Source organism: Varanus komodoensis, unplaced genomic scaffold (assembly GCF_004798865.1).
Source record: "Varanus komodoensis strain SLA01 unplaced genomic scaffold, ASM479886v1 scaffold31, whole genome shotgun sequence".
Taxonomy (NCBI): Eukaryota; Metazoa; Chordata; class Lepidosauria; order Squamata; family Varanidae; genus Varanus; species Varanus komodoensis.
Window position 1 is genome coordinate 9,334,629 of NW_025335780.1, and position 23,100 is coordinate 9,357,728.

Here is a 23,100-nt window from a genome sequence, read left to right on the forward strand (position 1 = left end):
TTAAAAAAAAACCTTTGTAAGTCTGTATACAGCCTTCCCCAACCTGCTGTTCCCAAGATATGCTGGACCGCCACTCTCCCTGAACCCAGGAAGCATGGCCAGTGACCACAGCATTCTGTAAAGCTGGCCACTCGCTCTCGGTCACAGTAAGGGGAGGCCTCAAGGGGTAGGAGAAGGTGTGCCCTTATGGTATCTAAGGGACCTGTGATACCTGTGGTAGACATACTACCAGTTCTCGGTGTGCTGGATGCCTCATTGCAAAAAACTCTTCCTGGGCGAACTTTTCAGACTGGACCCAAAAGACACAGCTGGAGATGTGCAACTGTAGAGGTCCTTTGTTTACTAAATGACAACGTCTGAGAAAAAAGGGTATTTCAGATTCGTAGCTTTGGAGCCAGAATGGAGAGCCAGGACATCTGCACCCTTCAGAGCTGGTGCAGGGACACCCACACTGCCCAGCCTCCTTGGCCAGGAACTTGATCTTGGGGGGATGGAAAGGGAGGCGAGATATTCCGGAAAGGCCGGAATATCAGGCACCCTGAGGCTGTACCAGCTTTTTCTCTTTCCACTCGGAATGCTCTTACTAGGAAAGCAAAAGAACACAGGTTGAAAGGACAGGAAAGCACTGAATGAATGTAAGCCTCTGAGTTTGAGGACTTACGAACGTTGGGACGTGACCCATAGGGGTGTGCCTTAACTTTCAGGGTTTTTTTTAACATGTCCTCCTCCACTTTATTTAGAGGCCTGGTTCTTATTTCTGACTACGTCTCGGTGGTTTGCTGTACGCCTGGATGCCATCTGCGCCATCTTTGTGGTGGCGGTCGCCTTTGGCACATTGCTTCTTGCCCGGAGTGAGTATATTTGTGAGGAGTGATTTCCATTGCTTTACATAATTTATATTACTTTTACTGTTTTTGTTTCTTTCAAATATTTAACATGGAGTAATCATACCAATTTAACATACAGAGTTCCTGAAAACCTTCACAATATTAATTATGCATATGAGAGGCACAATTTTTCATGACAGACAAAATGCAAGAAGTCAAATGGCTTCCTGAAAACCATTCTTCCGGTTTGCTGCAAACAAAATCTACTCACTTTTTCAAAAAGTCTCTGTTTTAACTTATCTTTGGTTTCTTAATATGCCATGTCTTTAAATGTCATTCAGAACTAGCATTTTTATTTTCCAATGTACATACTTAGCTGCTTTTAATAATTTAATTTGGGTTAAAGGTTTCTAAGTCAAATCTAAGATTGCTAAATTCTTCCAATAACGAAGTATAGCCACTTTGAGATCTACTGCTTGCTAAAGAGTGGCTTATAATTCTGCAGCTATTCCAATTACCTGCTAGCAAAATCTGTTGATAACTGGAAATGTATGGGGTGTGTGTGGGGGGAAACAGCTCAGCAAGTTGTACAGAACATCACCAACTCACTTCAAGTTCGGTTCCAAATATTAAGGATAGCCTATGAGTGGTACTGTGCTACTCATAATGAAAATGGTAAAAATGTTTCTTTCGGTCAACTGAAATCAGCCTATATGGAAAATTTTTCCAAATCCACCCCAGTGTGTTAGGTTGACCTATAGCTTTCATTTCTCATATTTAATGATGTATAATACATGTTACTAATAAGACCATGGGGGTGGGTTACACCCTTTGTTATTCTGATTCAAACATTTGTCTCAGGTCTCCTTATTTCCTAATGCAACACTCTTCAGTTGAAGTGTGTTGCATTAGGGAAATGGAACAGTGGGGTAGGGTTGCGTTTGTGTATTTAATAGTTCACCTAATACCTTCTAAAATATTAATAAATATATACACAGCTAAGACCATTCCAGAATGCACGCCAGTGGAGGTATCACCCAGCTGATGTCTTACTGCAGTAACTTGTTCATTGCACAAAACAAAAGTCAAAACACAATTTAGGAGAACAATCCTAGGACCTTAGACATTAGCTGAAGGATCATATGATAGTCGGAATACTGCTGTCTCTTACCTTGGAGCTGGGATTGTGTGCTCTGCCCCCTTGACCACCTCCTCAGGACTGATGTGGAAAAAACCATGCTGATGGGTTTGTGCCCTAATTTTAAACCATATTTCAAAAATAGATCGATCTGGCTGAATGTTACAAACTTCGGATCTCATGGATTGTGCCTTATTGCTCATTCAGCTCAAATAAATTATGATATAGCATCTTCTGTTCAGCCCCAAAATCTATTCCTGGAGAAAACCAAAACACAATACCATGTGCTAATCTTTGGGGTTTTCCATTCAAACAAATCTTGAGCTAAGTCTTTGCAAAAAATTTAAGTTAGGAACATCAACTATCAAGGAATATCCGTAGATAAATATAAAATACTAGGTAAAAATATTGTAGTAGTTCTGCCCATCAGGGATTTAGCTGACAAAGTTCAGCTTGCTCCCTATGCTTTTCAAAATATGCCATGGTTTGTCTTGACAGTATTAATTAGATTGTTATCTAACTGTGTGGCTGTTGTACTGTAGCTTTGCACAGAATTTTCGTGAGAAAAAAATCTCTTTTGTATCAACATACATATTAAACCATAATTGCTGATTTACTGAATTTATGACTTGAAAGTTGCTACATACATTCCAGAAAGATTTACATTCTTTATATAACTCCAGACAGTTGGCGTTCTAACCATACCTCATCAGAACCCCTATTTTTTCACTGAGATAAGCAACAGTGGAGACGAGACATCTCTGCCTGCTTTCTTTTCCTTAGCCCAAAATGCTGGAAAAGTCACCACTGGAAATCTGCATGCTTCGATTTCTTAAAAAGATATACATAAGCTATACAACTGAATAATGAAAATAGATACCCCTACTGAATTCTGTCTAATAATGCCTTAAAATCCTAAAATTAGAAGTTAATTATTGACTAGAATCAGTGATTATATTCATGATGCTACTGATTCTCCTGACTTTTATGAGAAATGAGAATTTTAATTTTATATAGAAATTGTGCGATCATCTAAAGGTTTGACTCACCTGATTTATAATGTTTTTTATAGAATTTCTTACATTCATCAGCAAACATACCTCCATTATACAAAACTGGTGTTATTGACACTTCTTTGTCTTCTTTGGCTAATAATTGTGTAAACACATTTGATGTTTTATTACCTAGTTTCAATTCCTTCTGTCTTGTTGATCCAGAAACAAGCCAGGGTTCCTGGTTTGCACATTATACAAGCCTAGGTTCAGACAACTTGAGAACCTACCCTCAGAGACTGAGTGTGTTACTAGTTGTTGAACTGCTGTTGAAATGTGGGTTACCACGTTGTCTGAAAGCAGGAAATAAGCCCTGGCTGGTTAACTGCAAACAACTCATGAAGAGAGCTCATGGTTGTTGGGTTGTGAACTGTGGGTTGTTTTCCATCATTTGCTACCGCAGTAGAGTTCAGACAAAATGATAACTAATGGTTCAGCAATTATCATTATCCACGGTTCAGTGATAACCCACACTCACCTTTGAGTGTTGGTAACTGCATTTTCTTAACCCAGTCTAAATAAACTATAGACAGAAGATTCAGGGATTGTTCATGTTTCAGTAGGCATAGCTGTTGCATTAACAATTAATTCAGGATGTAGAAAAATGCTGAGTTATTGCAGTGTTAGAACCAGGGCTGTCCAAATGCTAGACATAATTGCATCCTTTATTATTAATGCAAAGAAATTTACTAATGTATCTACAGTTATTTCTGATTATAGTATACCTACCAAATCCCAGTTCCTAATTCCACTGTGGTAGTTTTGTTGAAGGCCAAGAATTCTTCTAAAAACAGCTCATAAATCCTACTAAATCATTTTTCCCAGTGATTCAGCATAGAGTTCAGACTTGTCATTTATTGTGGATTTCCTCCATCTGATCCTCTAAGCTTTCTGCCCCGTGTTATAATTAGCAAACTGCCTTTCTTAGTTCAAGGATTTCCTTATGTGCTTGTTTTAAATTATCCTGTAACTTAACTTAGTCTCTTTTCAAGATTCATTTCTTTTTCCTGCTCTCTCCTTGCCATATTTCAACCCTAGATTTTTCTCTCAAGAATATTACGAAGCTTAGTATCCAATTATTTGTCCCTCTTACCCAGATAAGATTCTAAGTCTCTTTCTCTAATTTGATTCCAATTTTTTATCTCTTTCTTTTAACTTCCAAGCTAATCTTTATTCTTAATTCTTAAGGTCTTTAAAGAGCAAGTTGTTAAAGAATCCACCAACAATATAAGATCCAACCCGTCTTTCTCTTCCTTTAAGACCTGGATTTTTAGTTGCTTCGTACACATCCTAGTCAAGTACAAGGAAATGTTTCCTTAAGAATATAAGTCCATAACTATTTAGTTCCTAGTGCATCATTTTTTGGGAAATCATCAAAAGATAAATACATAGCTGTCAGTAAAAATGTAAAGGGAGTAATAAGAATTAAAGAATAATAAAAAAATCCATAGGAGAGCAAGCCAGCTAATTTTAACTTCTCCCAATCACAAAAAATGAGGTGATTAAAGCTAGCATTGTAAAAAATCTGGAAACTCCATTAATTGCTTCTGATAATTCATTAACTAATTATATCCAGAACAGTTAAATGTATACAATAGTTAAACTTTCCCTCTTAAATATTCCCCAAATGCTTAAAGGACTCAGCACTCTCAGGCACTTCTGTTTATAAATAGTTATTTCTTTCCACATCTCATGATATATCAATAGCATGTATTCTTCTTGGAGATATACCACAAAAGGTTTACTAGATATTCCTTACAGCTCCAAGCACATCACCTAGCCACCCATCTTACTCTTACAAGGATACAAATTTGATCCTTGTCACCTCATGTCTGGCAAAAAATTCTGCTATGTTCAAACCGCAAGACGAGGTCCATTAGCGGCATGATTTTTCTTGCTAGTTGGGTGGAGCAGAGAGCAGCAGCAGGAGTAGATATTGATGTGTCTCCTTGCCGATCCCTCCACTCCATGTCCTAACACGATCTTCCAGCTTTGGTTCTGTTCTTCATTGGGTAGAATTTTCCCCTGATGGCATGTCTGGCAAACCTCAGGACAAAAGATCCATTAGCTGCGGGTGGGTGGAGTAGAAAGCTTCACAGACTAATGAACCTAGTCCTACATGACTCTCAAGTACCGTGCGAAGGTGCACAAGCAATTGATCGCTCTGAGAGCCCTTCCCAATATACCTGGGAAGCAAGAGAAGTAGCGGCTTTTTAAAGTAGATTCGGAACTATGTAAAAAAATGACATCCTCTCCCTTATATACCAAGTCCAACAACTGAATGAATTATTTTGTGGTCACAAGTCTTCGGTAATTTTGCATACTTATTTCAAAATGTTGTTGCTTTTGTTCTACGTACTTATGGCACTTGCATGCTGTCCCATGGCCCAGGGGCTCTCTGGTCGGCTACAAAAAAGCATCAATGATATAAAGAATATATAGAGCATATTAAAAGCTAATATACCCAAACATCGTAAAAACTAATAATAAGAATAGGAAACAAGAGAAAATGTGCATGGCAAATAAAAGCAAACTGTAAGAAGGACTAATAAAACCATTGTTGCTAGTCACGAAGTCGTGTCCGACCCATCGCAACCCCATGGACAACAGTCCTCCAGGCCTTCCTGTCTTCCACCATCCCCCATAGATTATGCTCAGTGCTTTTTCTGTAAAAAAAAAGGGTGCCAGAAATCACGTCCCGCCGGCAGTAAGCACACACACCAATCCCAAGCCAGCAGCGAGCAGAGCAGTGGAGCAGCGTCCCAAGCAGCTACCTCTCGCTCTGAGATAGCAGATAGCAGACACAATAGCAGCCTGCAGGCACTATGTTAAAGATGTTTGCTGCTGATCTGCTACTTGGTTCAAAATCACTTCGTAAAATCCATTGAAAAAAAGGTGCCGGAACACTGTTCCGGTGCGTTCGATGACAAAAAAAGCCCTGATTATGCTAATAACAAATGTGTAATTAAAACATCTTTACCTGTTGGTGGAAACTGAGTAGTGAGGGTGTCAATCATGCCTCCATAGGGAGGACATTCCTAAGACTTAGCTCAATAACAGAAAAAGCTCTTTTCCTTGCTATTTCCCCGCTTACTTCATTGGCGGGCAGGAGGCTTGTGTAGAAGGGCAGCCATGGAAGATCTTAAAGTTCTGGTAGGGATGTATGGAGACAGGCGTTCCTTCAGATATGCCAACCTCAAGCCATCTAGGGCTTTGTATGTTAATGTAAGCATGTTGAGGTATTACACATGTAGCCCTCAAGACATTTGATTTGGTTGTGTATGTATCATGGGTTTCCCTCCACTCTGTTGCATGTTCCCTCATTTAAATAATCTCTCTCTCTCTCTCTCTTTCACACACACACACACACACAAACTGTAAAGGTTCTTAATTGTTGAATATCTTTTTGAATTCTCTATTATCAGTTTGGGATAAGCACTTAAAATACCAGTTTTTTTAAATAAGAATTTTGAATAAAATGTTGAATCTTGTATTTTCCTTCACTTATTAGCTCTAGTTTCCGGTCAAGTTGGTTTGGCTTTGTCCTATGCAATCAATATAATGGGAATGTTTCAGTGGGGAGTTCGACAAAGTGCTGAAGTTGAAAACCTGGTAATATTCATTGTTCTTTTTGAAAGTTTTTAAAATCTCTTTTGTTGTACTAACCTGAAAATGATCCATGGCATGTTGAGATACTCAGACATTATAACTAAATGCTCTGCTTCCCAAAGAATCTTTCTCTACTTTTCTTTATTTATAAAAGACCTAATAGAAACTTAAAAGTGCACAATCATAATTTGGTTTTTTTCTGAAAGCCGCTTAACCTTTTGCTTATCTTAAAATGAGTACATATATGCTATTGGGTTTCTCCCCTTCAGACAGCTATAGTACATTATTTATTAGTGAACTGTTCATCAATATGTCAGAGTTTACACATACTAAGAAAGTAAAAATTATTTACTTCTATGAAAAAAACAAAGCAGAGTCTCATGGAATGTGAAAAATCAAGATTCATAAATGTAGTAACTTGAGAGATCAGCATCTCTACCCAAGAACATGTTGAAACATCTAAATGTAATGTATAATACATCGAAACGGGCATGATCTTCTGATGATGAGAACTGAGTCATACAACAAATATCTAGAGTGAGTTCTGGTTGCAAAAATTCCGCTTATTGCCTGTTGGTTTGCGGGTTTTGAGGGATGTTAAAAAGATCTCTCTGCCCATGAGATTGCAGCCAGTACTTTACAATAGAGATGACTGAGATCACAGTTGCATGATTCAAAATGAATGACTAAACAAAATGTATGCTCAGACAGTGTCCAGTGTGAGGGCCTTCTGACGGTACCTACAGGGGAAAAGAGATGGAGCATGAAGTGGCACATGCCATGTGGGAGATATGGGCAGCCCATTCATAAAAGAACATAAAAGGACATCTGGCACATAGAGACAGTAGGAAAAAAAACCGCAGGCACAGTATGCAAGAGAAGAACATGCAGGCAAAATAATTAAAGCTAATGTGCTTATTTTGGCAAATAAATTAAACTTACACAAGAGATAGATGAGGGAGGAACCATTCCCTCGTATATTGGAAAAATGAAGCCTAATATGAATGCTAAAGAAGAGATGGCACAGGCACTGAATTCGGGACTGAAAGCGAATTCTGCATATACTTCTGGTGTGTTTAATGTAGGCATTGGTGTTGGGTGTTAATTTTACAATTGGATACTGGAGGTTTCCTGGGACCTATTTCAAACATCCTTCCAGTGAAGCAGCCCTAAAGCTCTGGTACTGAGAACATTAACCAAGAGTGCGAACAATAAAAGCAGCTTTTGCCATATTGGCAAAAGTGTTGATTTTCTACTTTTTCTTTTTTACTGTGCATAGAATGGCTGGAGAAAGCCGCTTTTGCTGGGCATTTGTAAATTAATGTATTGCTGAAAAGACGATAATACAGTGGTACTTTGGCTCATGAACTTAATCCATTCCACGTCTCTGGTCAAGACCCAAATTGGTCAGGAGCGAAGTCAAATTTCCCATAAGGTTCAATGTAAATAAGGTTAATCCGTTCTGTAAATATTTTTTTTAATCATGGGAAAGATGGGCACGATCGCGGCCGAGCTCGGAGGGGGGGAGATGGGCGCAATCGCAGCCATCTCCCCCCAGCACGCCCTCAATTGTCACTTGATGAGGAGTTCGCAACCTGAGGAAAATTTTTTCCTAAATTTCTGTTCATTCATTTATTTATTTATTTATTTATTAAAACATTTCTATGCCGCCCCTTGCCAAAGCCTCGGGGCGGCTTACAACACAATAAAATACAATAAAATACAAAAATAACAATATAAAATTAAAATTAACAATATAAAATAAATAAAAAATATAAAAGTTGTGAACTGAGGTGTTCATGAGCCGAGCTACCACTGTACGTTCTTTTTCATCTTGGGTATGTGGTTGACCTTTATTAACACAATTATGAGTTGAACATATGTGCAGTCACACACTAGTAAAGGTGTTTTCTATAATCATATTTGTAATTAGCCACATAGTTGCTGATTTTGATAAATTAGGCTACATTTGTTATATCAAACTTCATTTGAAATAAAAAATAGAAGTCCTTCAGGTTGAATTTAAGTCCTTCAGTTGTGTCTGTGAATTTAAGCCGTGTGACAGAAAATGTATGCTCCGTGAATTAACTTCTGTAATTGCAGGCTTCTGTAATTGTTGATGTCAGTGAATATGCATAAATCAGGTGTGTTGCTCTTTTCCAGATGATCTCTGTAGAACGAGTACTGGAATACACCAACCTTGAAAAGGAGGCACCTTGGGAATCTAACAAGCGTCCACCCCTAGACTGGCCCAGCGAAGGTGTTATAGGATTTGAAAATGTTAACTTCGCATACAGTAAAGATGGTCCTTTGGTGCTAAGACATTTAACAGCTTTAATAAAGTCAAAAGAGAAGGTACGTATTTGACATTTTTACTTCTGTGTCACAGAGCAAAAATTGGTTATGATCAGTAGTTCTATACCTAGGCCAGAGGTGGCGAACCTATGGCACGCGTGCCACAGCAGGCACGCAGAGGCCTCTCTGTTGGCACGCGAGCCAAGTTGCCCCAGCATCGCCCCAGCAGCTGAGCATTGGATAACAGCACACATCGGGGCCGTGTGCATGCTCAGAAAGGAGTAGTGGCGCCAGGCGATGATGTCACAAGCCGTGACTCAATAGCCATGACTCATCCAAGCTTTCACATGGCTGGTCAGTGTGCTGCCAAGGATATATGTATATTTGCTTGGACTGACTGTGAGTTGTTTTTTCTAAAATAAACCCGCAGTTTTCAAGTTTTAGTGCAGTGTTGGCACTTTGTGATAAGTAAGTGGGTTTTGGGTTGCAGTTTGGGCACTTGGTCTCTAAAGAGTTTGCCGTCCCTGCCCTAGTCTTAAGCCGTAAGTTAACTACAGCTGCGTTCGGCAGGAGCAACGACATACACCTTGCAGAATGAAAGAACCTTGCATATATTTCAGTTGTTTTTGTGTTCTTCTCCCTGTGTTTTTGTCATATTTGTATCATTCACCATGGTTATGGAAAAGGAAAGCTCCGGAAGTAATGTACACGTGGAAAGTTTGAGATCGGCTCAGACAATAGCTGAGTGTGGGATCTATAGGAACCTGGTAGTCCGAGGAACAGTCCTCCACTTTGATACCTTGGTTAACGTGCTGAGTGGCTTTTGGTTTAAGGAGCAAGTTACAGAATGAGTAAGTAGGATTTGGTGCATTCAGCTCATCTGAATACGTGACATTATAAGATGGAGGAAAGCACAGAGTGAGATTCGTGGAAGAGTACCACACAGTTTTTGTATTTTGGCAGGCTGCTTGAACTACTCATATGAATTGTTTGGCATGGTGTTCTGCTTCTGTTTTGCTTGTACAATTGACTTGTAGAGTTTGAGCGTAGACCTCTAGTACTAGGCCAGAAGTGCGAAGCTCACAGTCTGCCTTTTCCTGGAAAGCTATGCTGATGACATAGCTGGAACAGCAGTGTTGGATATTGTACGTAATTGACTTTTTCATCAGAAATGCATTTATTAAATACTTGACACAAATAGGGAATAGAGACGCTATGCAGTATGGGAAATTTCTTCTGATGTACATGCTATTTTTATGCCTGTATTATTCGTGACATATGTTGATCATTTTGGAGTATGATGGGTGATCATCTAGTTCATTTATAAAGGCATACTTATGGGTGCGTATATATCATGAAGAAGACTGAGAGCTATTGGTAGAAAGATGAACAGAGAATCAGTAAAGAATGTGTAACTGGTGAATGGATGGGTCAATGAATATTTGTATGTGTATTAGTGGCTTGCATGATTTTGGGTAAATGGAAAAAGGGTATGAACACTGGCTTGGACCCCGGGATGTCTGTGTGCATGCAGTAAGCATTCCTGCGTGTGTGCAGAGGAGAGAGGATGGAAAATGTTGGTGTTGGAGTACTAGACTGAGTGCTTTGCTCCCCTGGATGACCCTTGTTGCTCAGGGTGTGTTGAGAGAGAGGCATGTGACACTGCCACTGAAAGGAGAAAACCAGAAAGGATCTTTGTTTCAGTGGAAGCAAGCTTTCACTTTAAGGAGTCCATACCATAGTATGGAAGATTGCAAGAGAAAATTCTTTTAGATTATTACAATAAGGCTGTTTTGTTGTTAGCTGCAGTATGTGCTGAGCCCAATGTGCATCATTACCGTATTGGGCAGCGTGGCTTATTGGAGAGTTACACAACTTTCAAATGCCCTGCAAGAGCCCATGGATTATATAATCTTCCAACAAGCAATGCTCCCCATTTTGGAGGATCTGATAAACTGTGGCTGGGTGGGGATTTTGCAAATCGTGCCCAACACAGTCTTCAGCACACAGCAAGCCATTGTGGGAAAGGAGTGATGGGTTTTAACGTCAGAAGAGCGGACAGGCCTGTATGCAAGAATGGATCAGTAATTGCACTGACTGCCTAGGGAGCTTATAGGTTCACATGCACTGGCAATATTCAGAAGCAAGCTGGGGTGTTTGAGAGTCAGGATATCCGTTCTTAAGATTTTGGCTTAGATTAAATGACCTATTGGGAACCTTCTGTGATGGCAGTTCTTGTGTTTCTAGCAGGCTTTCTCGTTCCCCGTTGATTTCTGAAATAATAATTCTCCAAGTAAAAAATCCACTCAGCCTTTTCTCGCAGAGAGGTGACTTCACGGGAAAAAGATGGGTGGGAGTTGAAGCTCTCAAGGTTTTCTGCAGTGTGGTTCTTTATCTCTTTCACTTGCCTTTGGGCCAGCTCTCTTGCAGTGGTAATAAGCCATTCTAATAATGGATGAGGAGATTTACATTTCTTGAGAAGCAGCAAACAAAATAAAAGATGAGCAATAAGAGGGAGAATACGGTGCTTAGCCAGTAGCTCAGTGCTGCCTGCCTTGTTGTTTTGTTTGTTTCTGTGATTTTCTTTTACTTTTCTCTTTCCCCCACATTTTGCTAGAAAGATAGTGCTGCTGGATTTGCCATCATAAACTAGGCTTGCACTCTCTGAGGCATTTCCTAAGTCTCACTAGCTCTTCCAAAGACCTGTTTGGATTAGAATGTGAAATCCTTATAGAAAAACGTAAATGGAATAACATATTTCTCAGTGCTTTTATTATTCCACCTAAGTAAAGTGGGAATACCTAGAAATATATTTCTGTGTCTTTGTCTGTGTTTGTTTTTAAGTTAAAGAGCATTGTTTGACTTTTTACTGAAGAGCTACTATATTTTGTTTGGTAAATCATCCCAAACCTTGATACTTTAGCCTTGCCTCGCAAAGCAGGCAATTTAAAGCCACCATCCTACACTGTCAGAGGAACCCTCTTGCTGGGGAGTAAGGAGTTGAGTTTCCCTGTAGTTTGTCTAGCCCTCTTTTATTAATGAAACCTTTTTCATTATTAATTAAATCAATAAGGAACAAAATTGCATAACATACACAAGAATAATATGTAATACAAATAGCAGAAAAGAATCTTTCAAACTAATTAAAACTATACAATAAGAAAAACAGTGCATCTCTCTACCGGGACCGTTGCTCACATGTTAAATCATTTGCTCTCTCAGGAGGCCCCATTCCTTTTCCTGAATTGTACTGAATCTTGTGAAGGTTCGAAATTGTTCCCTTTTATTAGCATATACACAATAAACAGTTCCCAAATGTCATCAAAATTGTTCTTATTTATCAAATCTTTTTCCACTTTAACATCACAAGTCAACTTATCATTAATAGCTACATTCCAAATTTCTCTATACCAATCACTTCATTGATAAACATATTTTACTTTCTATTTCTTTGCTATCAGTAATCTAACAGCTTAAATTTGTTATTAATTCTTTAATATTCCATCTTTATTGTTCTCTATCAAACATTGACAATAATGCAATTCCAGGATTTACTTCGATAATCAAATTCAATACTTAATTTTCCTAAAACCACTTTCCAAAATTGTAATTGTATATTCCCATTCCCACCACATGTGGAAATGTGTACCTACTTCCCAGCTTCATATCCAACATATATTAGAAAATTTACAATCCATTTAAATCAATTTTACTGGTGTTAGGTATAATTCCCATACTAATTTATAGATTTTTTTATTCCTACATACACTTTAATATTCTGTTATCCTACATATTTTTCCATGCTTCATTACTAATACTCCTTCTTAAATCTGTTTCCCATGACACTTTAAGAGGATCATATTGCAACCTATTGTTATTAATAGTAGGAGTAGTAGTACAATATGGCAAATTGTACAGAAGAAAGAGGGTATTTGAAATAATCATCCTGGTTGTAGTTCTTCAGGTAGCCTCACATTTGTTTTCTTATACTTTGGTTGATAGACATACCTTTCCTGTCAATAACCTAATAGAAAGTATTTTGAACAAATATTTTGCTCATTCTTTCTTTTAAAATGTGTGATTTTTTTCAAGAAAGCAAAAATTGCTTGTGGTACCCTAAAGTCCCTGTTGTTTTGAGTAGCTCACAGACACTTTGCCCAAAACTGTATCCCATCTTTTTGACATTCTCAATCTATGCCTTTTCATTGGATGCCAGCTTGAAAGAAGAATATTTGACAATCAACAGAGCAGCTGCATTTTTATTTTAAGTATCAATTTTTATAAAGTGCTTTTATGCTGCTAATGTACTACTGTACATCAATGACATCAGAGGAAACACTTGAAGTCTTTGTTCTTATACCAAACTCTGCATTGTTTGCTTTGTTTTCTTTTTTCCTTCCCAGCTTTTTCATTCTTATCTTTGCTTCTGATTGAAGTCACTCTCAAGGAGACGCTCTTTCAGAAATCCCAGTCCGTCTCCCTTTGTAGTCCATTTAAAATCAAAGCTAGAAGAAATCAGGGTTGTTGTTGGTTTTTTTAAAACAAAAATTCACACACACTTTTAAATACCTTCTTTACGTTCCAGGAGGAGAAATGAAAGATCAGCAAAATCATTGTATTAAAAAAGGTTTTATCTCATAGCGCTGAACAGATCTTAAAATCAGATGCATGTAAAATGTCCTAGTTTGGAGTGTTCACACCTGAGAAGAAACACAGAGAAAGATGCATAAGGGCTGTTCGATTTCTCTCAATATATAACCACAGGGTGCAAATACATGTTTGAACAGCCCCAAGAAGTACAGTTTCAAAGATATGTATTTATAAATGCTGACTGGAAGGAAACAAGTCCTATATGCTGACCCAAGATACAAACCTTCCTCTGTAGGCAAATAATTCAGTTGCATTTTAATACCTAATGCAGAGATGAAGCCAGAATGGCGTGACCTAAGTAGATACTAAAAAGAGTGCCAATTCAAGCAACCTACTGATGATACCAGAGGTGCTTGCATAATTGCTTCTCTGCGAAGTCCAGTGTGAACTGACCTGACCTATACTTCTCAGATTTCTTAGTGAATCAGAATGTAGAGAATTCTGCATTTTGGGGTAGCAGTTCTTTCTCAAATGCCCACCAATGACCATGTTTTCAGAACATCCTAAGCCACCCCAGAAATAAGCTATGCAGTTTGATGTTTGGGTTTGCTCTCCTTTCTGCTCCCACTTCTTCGCCTTTGGTTCTTCTGCTGATACTCCAGTGTCTTTTGCAGTAGAATCCATCTTGTTTCCCCATCCCTACTGTGACCAGTACTTCTTTCTGTTTGCTCTCTCTATTTTTTTCAGAGCCTCAAAAATACAGTTCAGGTTTTTTTTTCTTGGCCCCTTGCATGCGTGCGTGCGTGCGTGTGTGTGTAAATGGTTATATTTGTCAGTTTTCCACAAGTGCACAAATGCTCTCTTTAAATCTTGCCTGTCCAATAGATGCAGTGTTGCTGAATATCGTTGTGGGTGTCAGCTGTCAATGGGCACAGTGAAGTAGAGAAGACAGCACCCATGAACTAGACAGGATGAGATCATATGAAGGCTAACTTGCACAAAGTTGTCAGGGAAGCAATTGCCTGGTGTCAGCCGAAAAGCATTGTTAAAGGGGAAGAAGCAGTGAAAGAAGGTGCCCCAACAGGGAGCACACCTACATATTAGACCCTCTTATCAATTCTCAATTGCTCTCTCAATTTTAAGTGTTAAACTGGCGCTTCTTAGTTTCCCCCAGCTTCCCCCGTCTCCAGCTATTCCAGGAAAGGGGGATACTGGCTGTCCCCAATCATTTTTGTGATGCCGACATGGAGCACTTACTGCGGCAGTTACTGTGGTTTCCTGACCGTTCTAAGCAAAATGAAGATACATATACAAATATAATCATTGGAAAGTTAATGAGAAAGGAAATTTGCAGCCCTGTCAGAGAACCAGACAATAGAAGCTGCAAAAAGGTGGGGAACCTTTCCAGGTGAGCTGGAGATCCAAGAAAGATGGAGGTCCCTGAGAAGTGGCAGTTCAACACTAATGTGTAAGAATTATGTTTCTAAGTGGGTAGTACTCTCTTCCCCACCCCTGGCCTGGCGCCTCTTTTTTTTAATTAAAATTTTAAGCTAATAGTAAAAAAATCAGACATCACATACATCGGATTTATTGGGTCAACCCCCTACTACATATTTTTTAACATTCTATAGTCAAATTCAAATCAGTTTATAATAATTTGAAAACATCTCTAAGTTTGTGCCAAGTCCCGTTTCTCCAGCCACTTAGAGAAAGAATCCCAAGTTCGATAGAAGTCAGTGTCCTCTTTCTCCTTCAGTGATAAAGTCAATCTATCCATTTCTGCGCAGTCCAAGATCTTTCTTACAATCAATCCATTGGTGGGCAGCTCCTCACTTTTCCAATACGGAGCAAATGCAATCCTCGCCGCTGTGATTAGGTGCACCATCAGGTACATTTCCTGTCTGTTAACGTCTTCCAGTATGATGCCTAACAAGAAAACTTCGGGTTTAAAAGCAAAGGGTTTTTGTAATATTTCCTCCATCCATCTATGTATTTTAATCCAATACTTTTTCGCATTGTCACAAGTCCACCACATATGATAAAAAGTACCCACTTTATGTTTACATTTCCAACACCTGTTTGACATATTTGGAAACATCTTAGCTAATCGACTTGGTGACAAATACCATCTATAGAACATTTTATATAAATTTTCTTTAGACGAAGTTGCTAATGTTACCTTAATATTTCTTTCCCATAGTTTTTGCCACTTTTCTAGTTCAACATTGAATCCGAAGTTTTGTGCCCATGTTATCATAGTTTCCTTAACCTGTTCCCCTTCCATTTTCCTGTCAAGTAAAAAATCATATAATCTTTTAATAATTTTCTCATCTGTTTTAAGCATCACTTGATCAAACTCTGTTAGTTCTTTGTGAAACCCCCATGCTTTACAATCTTTAGCATATCTCGATTACATCTGCAGCCTGGTGCCTCTTAATTGACAGCAAAGCAACTGTGCATAAATTGGTTTATACACTGCCCTGCCTCATCAGTCTGTGTACCCCACTTGGCTGCTTGCTTGGATAGCTGAAACAGGCAGGGAAATTAAGCAGGCAAAACTAAGAGTACACTTGGAAAAGACCAATAATGACAACAATGGCGATGATGATAGATAGATATTTAGAAGCATAGAAGCAGTGAGTCAGAAGAGGTCTCCTGGGGCCATCTAGTCTGACCCCCAGCTCCAGCCCACTCCACTCATGACCCCGTCTCCAAAGCTGGATGGGGGAGAGCCGCATAGGAGATTAGATGAGGCTGGGGACTTAGGGGCACAGATTAGAGTCACCCCCCCCTTGAGATTGAGGGGCTCCTCAGGGCATTGGACATGTTACACCTGAAAGTTGTAACCTGACAAGTTACACCTGAAAGTACTTCGAGAGTTGGCAGGGGTTCTCTCATGCCCACTGGCCTCCATTTTTGAGGCCTTGTGGAGAACGGGTGAAGTTCCAGAGGACTGGAGGGTGGCATCAGTGGTCCCAATTTTCAAAAAGGGTAGTAGAAGGGACATGGGGAATTATAGACCAGTTAGCCTTACGTCCATTGTAGGAAAAACAATGGAAAGGCTCATAATAGAGAGAGATCTAGTGATGCTAGATAGGGAAGGGAGGCTGACAGCCACACAACACGGCTTCTGCAAAAACAGGTCCTGCCAGACAAACCTTGTGGAATTCTATGACAAGGTTTCGAGATGGCTAGATGGAGGGGATGCAGTGGATGTGGTATACCTGGATTTCAGCACGGCCTTTGACAAAGTGCCCTATGATATCCTGGTGGAGAAACTGAGGAGTTTTGGGATACACCACAGCACTGTCCGGTGGATTAGGGCATGGTTGACTGACTGAAAGCAGAGGGTAACCATTAGCAGGGAATCATCGGGATGGCGGCCAGTGACAAGTGGGGTTCCCCAGGGCTCTGTCCTGGGACCGATCCTGTTTAATCTTTTCATTAACGACATGGAAGAAGGGGTGAACATTCTGCTGATCAAATTCACAGACGACACTAAAACTGGAGCAGTGGCCACAACTGAGGAGCAGGTACAGACAGACTACGGAAGTGGGCAGGAGACAACAGGATGGCGTTCAGTGTGGATTAGTGCAAGGTCTTGCACTTGGGGCATAGGAATAGCTGTCATAAGTACAGGTTAGGTGACAAGTGGCTGGAGAGCAGCACTTGTGAAAGGGACCTCGGTGTGCTGGTTGACTGCAGGCTAAACATGAGTCAGCAGTGTGATGCGGTGGTCAGGAGGGTGAACACCACCCTTGGTTGCATAGCCAGAAGTGTGGCTTCTAGATCAAGAGAGGTATTACTACCACTCTATACGACTCTGGTGCGCCCGCAACTGGAGTATTGTGCTCAGTTTTGGGCCCCTCATTACAGAAAGGATATAGCCAGGTTAGAGTCAGTGCAGCGTAGGGCCACAAGGTTGGTGGCCGGTTTGCAGGGGATGGGATATGAGGCGAGACTGAGGGAACTGGGTTTCTTCAGCCTGGAGAAGAGGAGACTCAGAGGGGATATGTTGGCAACATACAGGTATGTGAGGGGATGTCACATGGAGATGGGTAGAGACCTGTTCTCCCCTGCAGAGGATGGCAGGGTGCATTTCAACAGAGCAAAGCTCAGGGAACCAAGGTTCCATTTAGATGCCAGGAAGCACTTCCTGACAGTTAGGACCCCGAGGGTGTGTAATGGGCTTCCATAAGAGGTCGTTGAGGCCCCATCGGTGAGGGTGTTCAAAGATAGGCTGGACATGCACATGGTGGGCATGTCATGAGCAGAGCTGGCTGGAGCCAGGGGTCAGACTAGATGGCCTGGGAGGTCCCTTCTGACTCGCTCTGTTTCTATGTATATGTCCAGCCTATTTGTGCAATATTACGGGGTTGAAAAAAAATGGTGAACCAGTGACTCCCAGGTGCTGCTTGGGCATTAATGGAGGGGCTGCCTCTTATTGAGACATAGGCAAGACTGGGGAGGGTATCAGGGTTGATTCCTGCTCTTGCTGAGTAGCTGCTAGTGAATCCCCTCAACACACAATGGAATTGCTTTCTTGGTTTGGATGATAATAACAACCCATCATGGATTGGACAACCCCTAAAACAAGCAATGAATGTTTAGAGTGGCTTCTGCAGAAAAACAAATCATTCTGTATGAAGTGGTCTATGCTTGGATGACTCAGCAACCCACCATGACTGGGTGCCCAGCGTGGATTGTTGAATCATATAAACCCAGTTCCACTGACTGGGTTCATGGTAGGTTATTGTTTCATGTGAACTTGGACTGCTTTCCTCGGGATTATTTTAGGATTATAAGCCACCTGGACAACCCATGATTTTTTGTAGGGTTGCTGTCATCCCTGTTGGAATACCATGTTGTTCAAATCCAGATGACGGTCTCCACCATGGGTGAAAGGATGTGTTGGCAGAGCTGCTTGGCAAAAGAGGCAAAAGCCCTAACCATGAGCGTCAAGTGGATACTAGACAACCATCATTGTTGACTACCCCAAAAGTGTCCGAGCAGCCTTTTGGGATAGCTGGCATTGGACCCATCCCATCCCAGCACAGTCATGAACACTGCCCTTTTTCACTTTAGCTTTTAATTTTTCATTTTAATTTTTTTATAGAGAGGGCTGAAGGAGAAGGGAGGGGGCCAACCAGCTATGGTGAGCCTGATTATCTCTGGATCATTGGGCAAATAAGCCGCACAATGTAGCTTATTTTGTCATTGTGCCATGTGAACCCACCTGGTCCATCACTTGTTGGAACTAATGGTTATAGCCTTCCCTCCCCTCCCCTCCCCTCCCTTTCTCTCTTACAGTGAGACTATTGTGCTAAAGCAATATTACATATTGGAAAATAATTTTTGTGCTGTCTTCAATTAGATTTGTATTTTTTTTTAAAAAAATAACCATTAGCACTTTGCTTCATTTTTAAAAAATTATGAAATGAGATTTTATTTTCAGTTTCATTGTAGTTACTAGAATAAGGAAGACTATCTTCCAGATGTGTTTAATATTAGTGAATTGTAGTGGTTATTGGTATATCCCAAAGTATATCCTGGTTGGCAAAATGTATCACCCTTTTTACCAATAAATGTGTAGAAAGAGAGCCAGTGTGGCGCAGCGCTGGACGGGGGCCCAGGAGATCTGGGTTCTAGTCCCCAGACTGGGTGACTTTGGGCCAGCCACAGACTTGCACCTAAGCTACTCCAGCAGGAGTGTTCTGAGGATAAAATAGAGAAGAGGAGAGCCATGCCAGCCTCCTTGGCTTCCTTGCAAGAGGAAAAAGTGGGATGTGAAGGTTGCCTCATCGTCGTCGTCGTCATCGTCATCGTCATCATCCTCATGAGGCTAGTTCAGGAGTGTGCTGATAGTTCACTTTGGGCCTGAAATAACCGCACTTTTATTCTGATTTAGGTGTTTTATGGCAATATCTTTTAAATTTCAGTTGCCTGTTTTTATAATAGAAAAAGAAAGCCCAGTGATCAGCCTGTTAGACTTGCTCGTAGGACAGATGAGAAATGCTATTCCTGTCCCAAATAAAATGTTAATAACATGTTACAAGCCACCCTGTCTCTGTAGGTTCAGGGTAGGCCACGATACATTTAAGAGTGTGTGTGTGTGTGTCTTAAAATTTAAGATCAATTTAAGTACCCAAGACAAGACAGTTATGCCTTAAGGGAGAGGGTGGAAATCTTAACACACAAAATAGATGACAGCTTCTTAAATGTTATTAAGGAAAAGATTTTGTCTTACCCATATTGCATATGGAAAAACAGGGCGGCAGTCTTTGGGTCTGTTTGACAATAGCTTAAGATCACTCAAGTCTTTTCAAATCTTTCTGGTACATGATAGTTTAAAAACAACATTTATTTATGGTTATTTTCTTTTGTGGCCATGTCTCCTAGTACCCGGCTTGTAAAGCTCGCCCATCAAGAACTGAAATTTACCAGTTAATTATGAACGGAGCTTTAGAAAAACATTCCATTCTTTGAAGCTAGCCTGACCGGTGTGTTATGTTTCCTTCCTCTCCTTTCAGGTTGGAATTGTGGGAAGAACAGGAGCTGGAAAAAGTTCTCTCATTGCTGCTCTTTTCCGGTTGGCTGAGCCCCAGGGAAGAATTTGGATTGATAAGTATTTGACATCAGAACTAGGACTCCATGACTTGAGGAAGAAAATTTCCATCATTCCTCAGGTATGGTCTGCTTTGTGTATCAGTATATTTTATAGGTCCAGCACTCTCCAGAAACCTTAGGGTTGTAATATTTTCTTTATCTTTGCTCTGCACTCTGTTGGTAACATTCCAGAATTCTTTTATAGCACTGTGGTGTTTTTCGTCTTCATTTTTTTTGTATATGTTAATCCTCTCTTCTCTGCACATTGCCTGAAAATGAAGTGAAATTATTATGACTGTTTTAAGAGTTTTGTTATCTGTGTTTCTGTCATGCCCAAATGACTTTATTTCTATCATTAAGTTATCACTGCAGAATGTATTTAGTTTGCAACCAAGGGGGAGGTCACAGGGGTTAAGAGTGGAAAGTCCAGCATCATACAGAGGTCTGTACAGGTATGCACTTGCAAAATCTCAAACTACAGGACTGCTGTGATGCCCCTTCACCTTTCCAAGCCACTGATGAACTGCCTGCTTTTTCCTGTGTATCCTGTAGCCCCAGGCAGAATGGCCTTTGTGTAAAACTGGTCACTGAGTCATTTGAGTAGCTTCCATCAAGTCAGCAAAACCTGTTCTGATGCCTGATTTGGAGCTAAAATCACCTGATTCACATGCTAGTCCAATCTGGTGCCCTGCAGATGTTTTGGGCTCTATTTCCCATTAGTCCCAACATCTAGAAGGCACCAGGTTGGGGATGGCTGAATTAGGAGCTCATGCTGTTGGTGTTTTTGTGGCACCCACACTGCGAGCACAACGCACAATAGGTCCTAAGAGGTCATGAGATTACGGAATGTTAATAAATGCTACATGTACTGATGTAGAGGATTCAAAACGGGAGCCTGTGATTCATTTCTCATTATTCATTTGTGCTAACAAATAGGTGTGTTTGGTAACAATTGTGTATAGCTTGGTGAAGGATGTGCATGAATTCACATCCATGAACGCCAGGGCCTAGTCCTTTTCCATTAACTGTTTCTGGTTTTTGCAGAATTTAAATATGCGCCATTTGGAACATGAGCTTGAATTTCCAATTTGAGCATCTAGGCCTGACTACAAAAGGAGAGTGCAGAAAGTATTTGTGCAGCACATAAGATGCATCCCTGAGGGTCACTATGGTTTGTGCAGACTCCCTTTGCTGAAAGGACCTGCACTTATTCAGACTGTCTGGCGATTGAACTGTGCAGGGTTGGATTCATATGGGACAGATGTCGCAAGGTGGTTGTGGTCATCAGGCATTAAACACGCATGTGTGAACTTGTACATTGGACAACCAGGCATGTCCTGTGATAAAGGGAAAATAGTTTGCATGTGTAATTATTGGCCTCCAAGGGACAGCCTGCATAATTCTCCTTTGTTTTATGCTTACAGAAACCATGTGAGGTAGATTAAAAGCTTGTCCAATCATTCTGCTCCAGTATCAACTACCCAAAGCCCCATGAATCTGTGGTGGGAGGAAGCCCATCTTGAGGGTGTGCCTCATTCTAGAAAGGAAGTGCAGGACAAGGGAGTGGGTGGTTTGGTTATAGCTGGCAGGAAAGAGGCTGGGTCTCTGCACACATAGTGGACTCTGAATAGGAGAGAACTGATTGAAAGCGGAAGGGCTGGTGGGGTGGGGTGGAGTGGAGAAAAAGGAGCCCAAGTGGTGGCCATGCAGAGAAAGACTTCCTAAGCTGTTCCTGAGGGCAGGAGGAGTTGCGCTGGGAGACTGGCTAGGCAGTGCAGGGCTTTGGGTGGAGTGTTTCTGAGCATGCACGCAGACCCAGGTATCCAACCTATTGGGATACTTTTTGTAATGTGGCTCGACTCATGAAGCCTGAATCCAGCAAATGCGAGGAAAGTATCCTCTCCCCCCCCATGCCCGAACGGGCAGTGCATTTTCCCTAGAAAAATTGAAGCGTTTTGCACCTACCTCTTGCAACTTCATCACTTTGTTGCTTAAGTTGTTGTTTATTATACAAGCTGTGACACAAATTGAGCCCTTGGAACCTGCTTGTCAGATCAACTTTCATGACGTGCTGATATAAACTTTATAATAATCCATACATACATTGTGGGGGAGTGAGGATAGTAATTCCCTTTTATGTAGAGGTGCTTTGAATTTTTGCCATTGAATTTTTTCAACTACCATGGTAAAAAGTTTTGCTAGCAGAATGGGCTCTCTAAGAGCCCTCTTTGGCTGATCCTCCTTCCCCACTTGCTTGAAAGAACAGAAAGCACAGAAAGAGGCAGGTATGCTATTACTACCAAAGAAATACAATTGGATTGCGGCCTAATGCAGCCTCTGTCTTTGTTTCTGAACACTGAAGGCTTCATTAATGCACAGTAGTGCTACTGAGTGAAGTTGGTGACCTTTTTGTATCTAAAGGGGACTTTACATGGACTTAAATTCTTCCGCCTTTGTGTTTGCACAATGTTCTTTTCTCTTGAAAATGGACGATGATCAGTTCATTCAGTGGCTGCAGGGGCATGAAAGCCCTTTTCCAGGCTATTTCAGGTAGGAGTTGCATTGTAAAATGCCAGTCTCTTGTTCAGGGGGAGTCGGGGGAAGCTACGCATTTAAATAGGACATTTTTTGAAACTTACTTTGCTCTCCAGCCTTGGAAATATTTATTGTGGCGAACATGATTGACCCACATGTTTCCTGTTACGGGGATGCAGTTATTTTGACAAAAGAAAAAGTATTTTGATTTTTCGTCTTTCCAGTTATAAGTTAGGTTTTAGTCAAATCCCTGGTGGTTTGTCAAGTGTCTGAAAGCTGGTGGATAAAATTACTTTGCAGGTTAAAAGGGGCTTGTTCCTCCCAGCCCCCTCCCCTTTTCAGGAGGGTTTCAAGGCAGGTAGCTGTGAGATGTTTGGACTCAAAAGGTAGTAATGATTCTACTCATGTGGTCAGGGATTTCCTGCTATAAATTAAGTAATAGATTATT

At 40.6% G+C, this 23,100-nt stretch overlaps 1 protein-coding gene across 7 annotated transcripts in view; it reads left to right on the plus strand.

The window, feature by feature from the left end:
* Positions 1 to 23,100, plus strand: part of ABCC4 (ATP binding cassette subfamily C member 4) — a 166,134-nt gene that overhangs the window by 97,273 nt on the left and 45,761 nt on the right. For 5 of the 7 annotated variants that reach the window (XM_044437824.1, XM_044437822.1, XM_044437823.1 and 2 more), the window contains 4 exons: positions 741 to 851; positions 6,529 to 6,629; positions 8,790 to 8,981; positions 20,042 to 20,197. In XM_044437824.1, the coding sequence (XP_044293759.1) occupies positions 741 to 851; positions 6,529 to 6,629; positions 8,790 to 8,981; positions 20,042 to 20,197 (560 nt within the window). Of the gene's footprint in view, positions 1 to 740; positions 5,693 to 6,528; positions 6,630 to 8,789; positions 8,982 to 20,041; positions 20,198 to 23,100 lie in introns of those variants that run through there. The other 2 variants (XR_006415474.1, XM_044437826.1) reach the window with 2 other exon arrangements.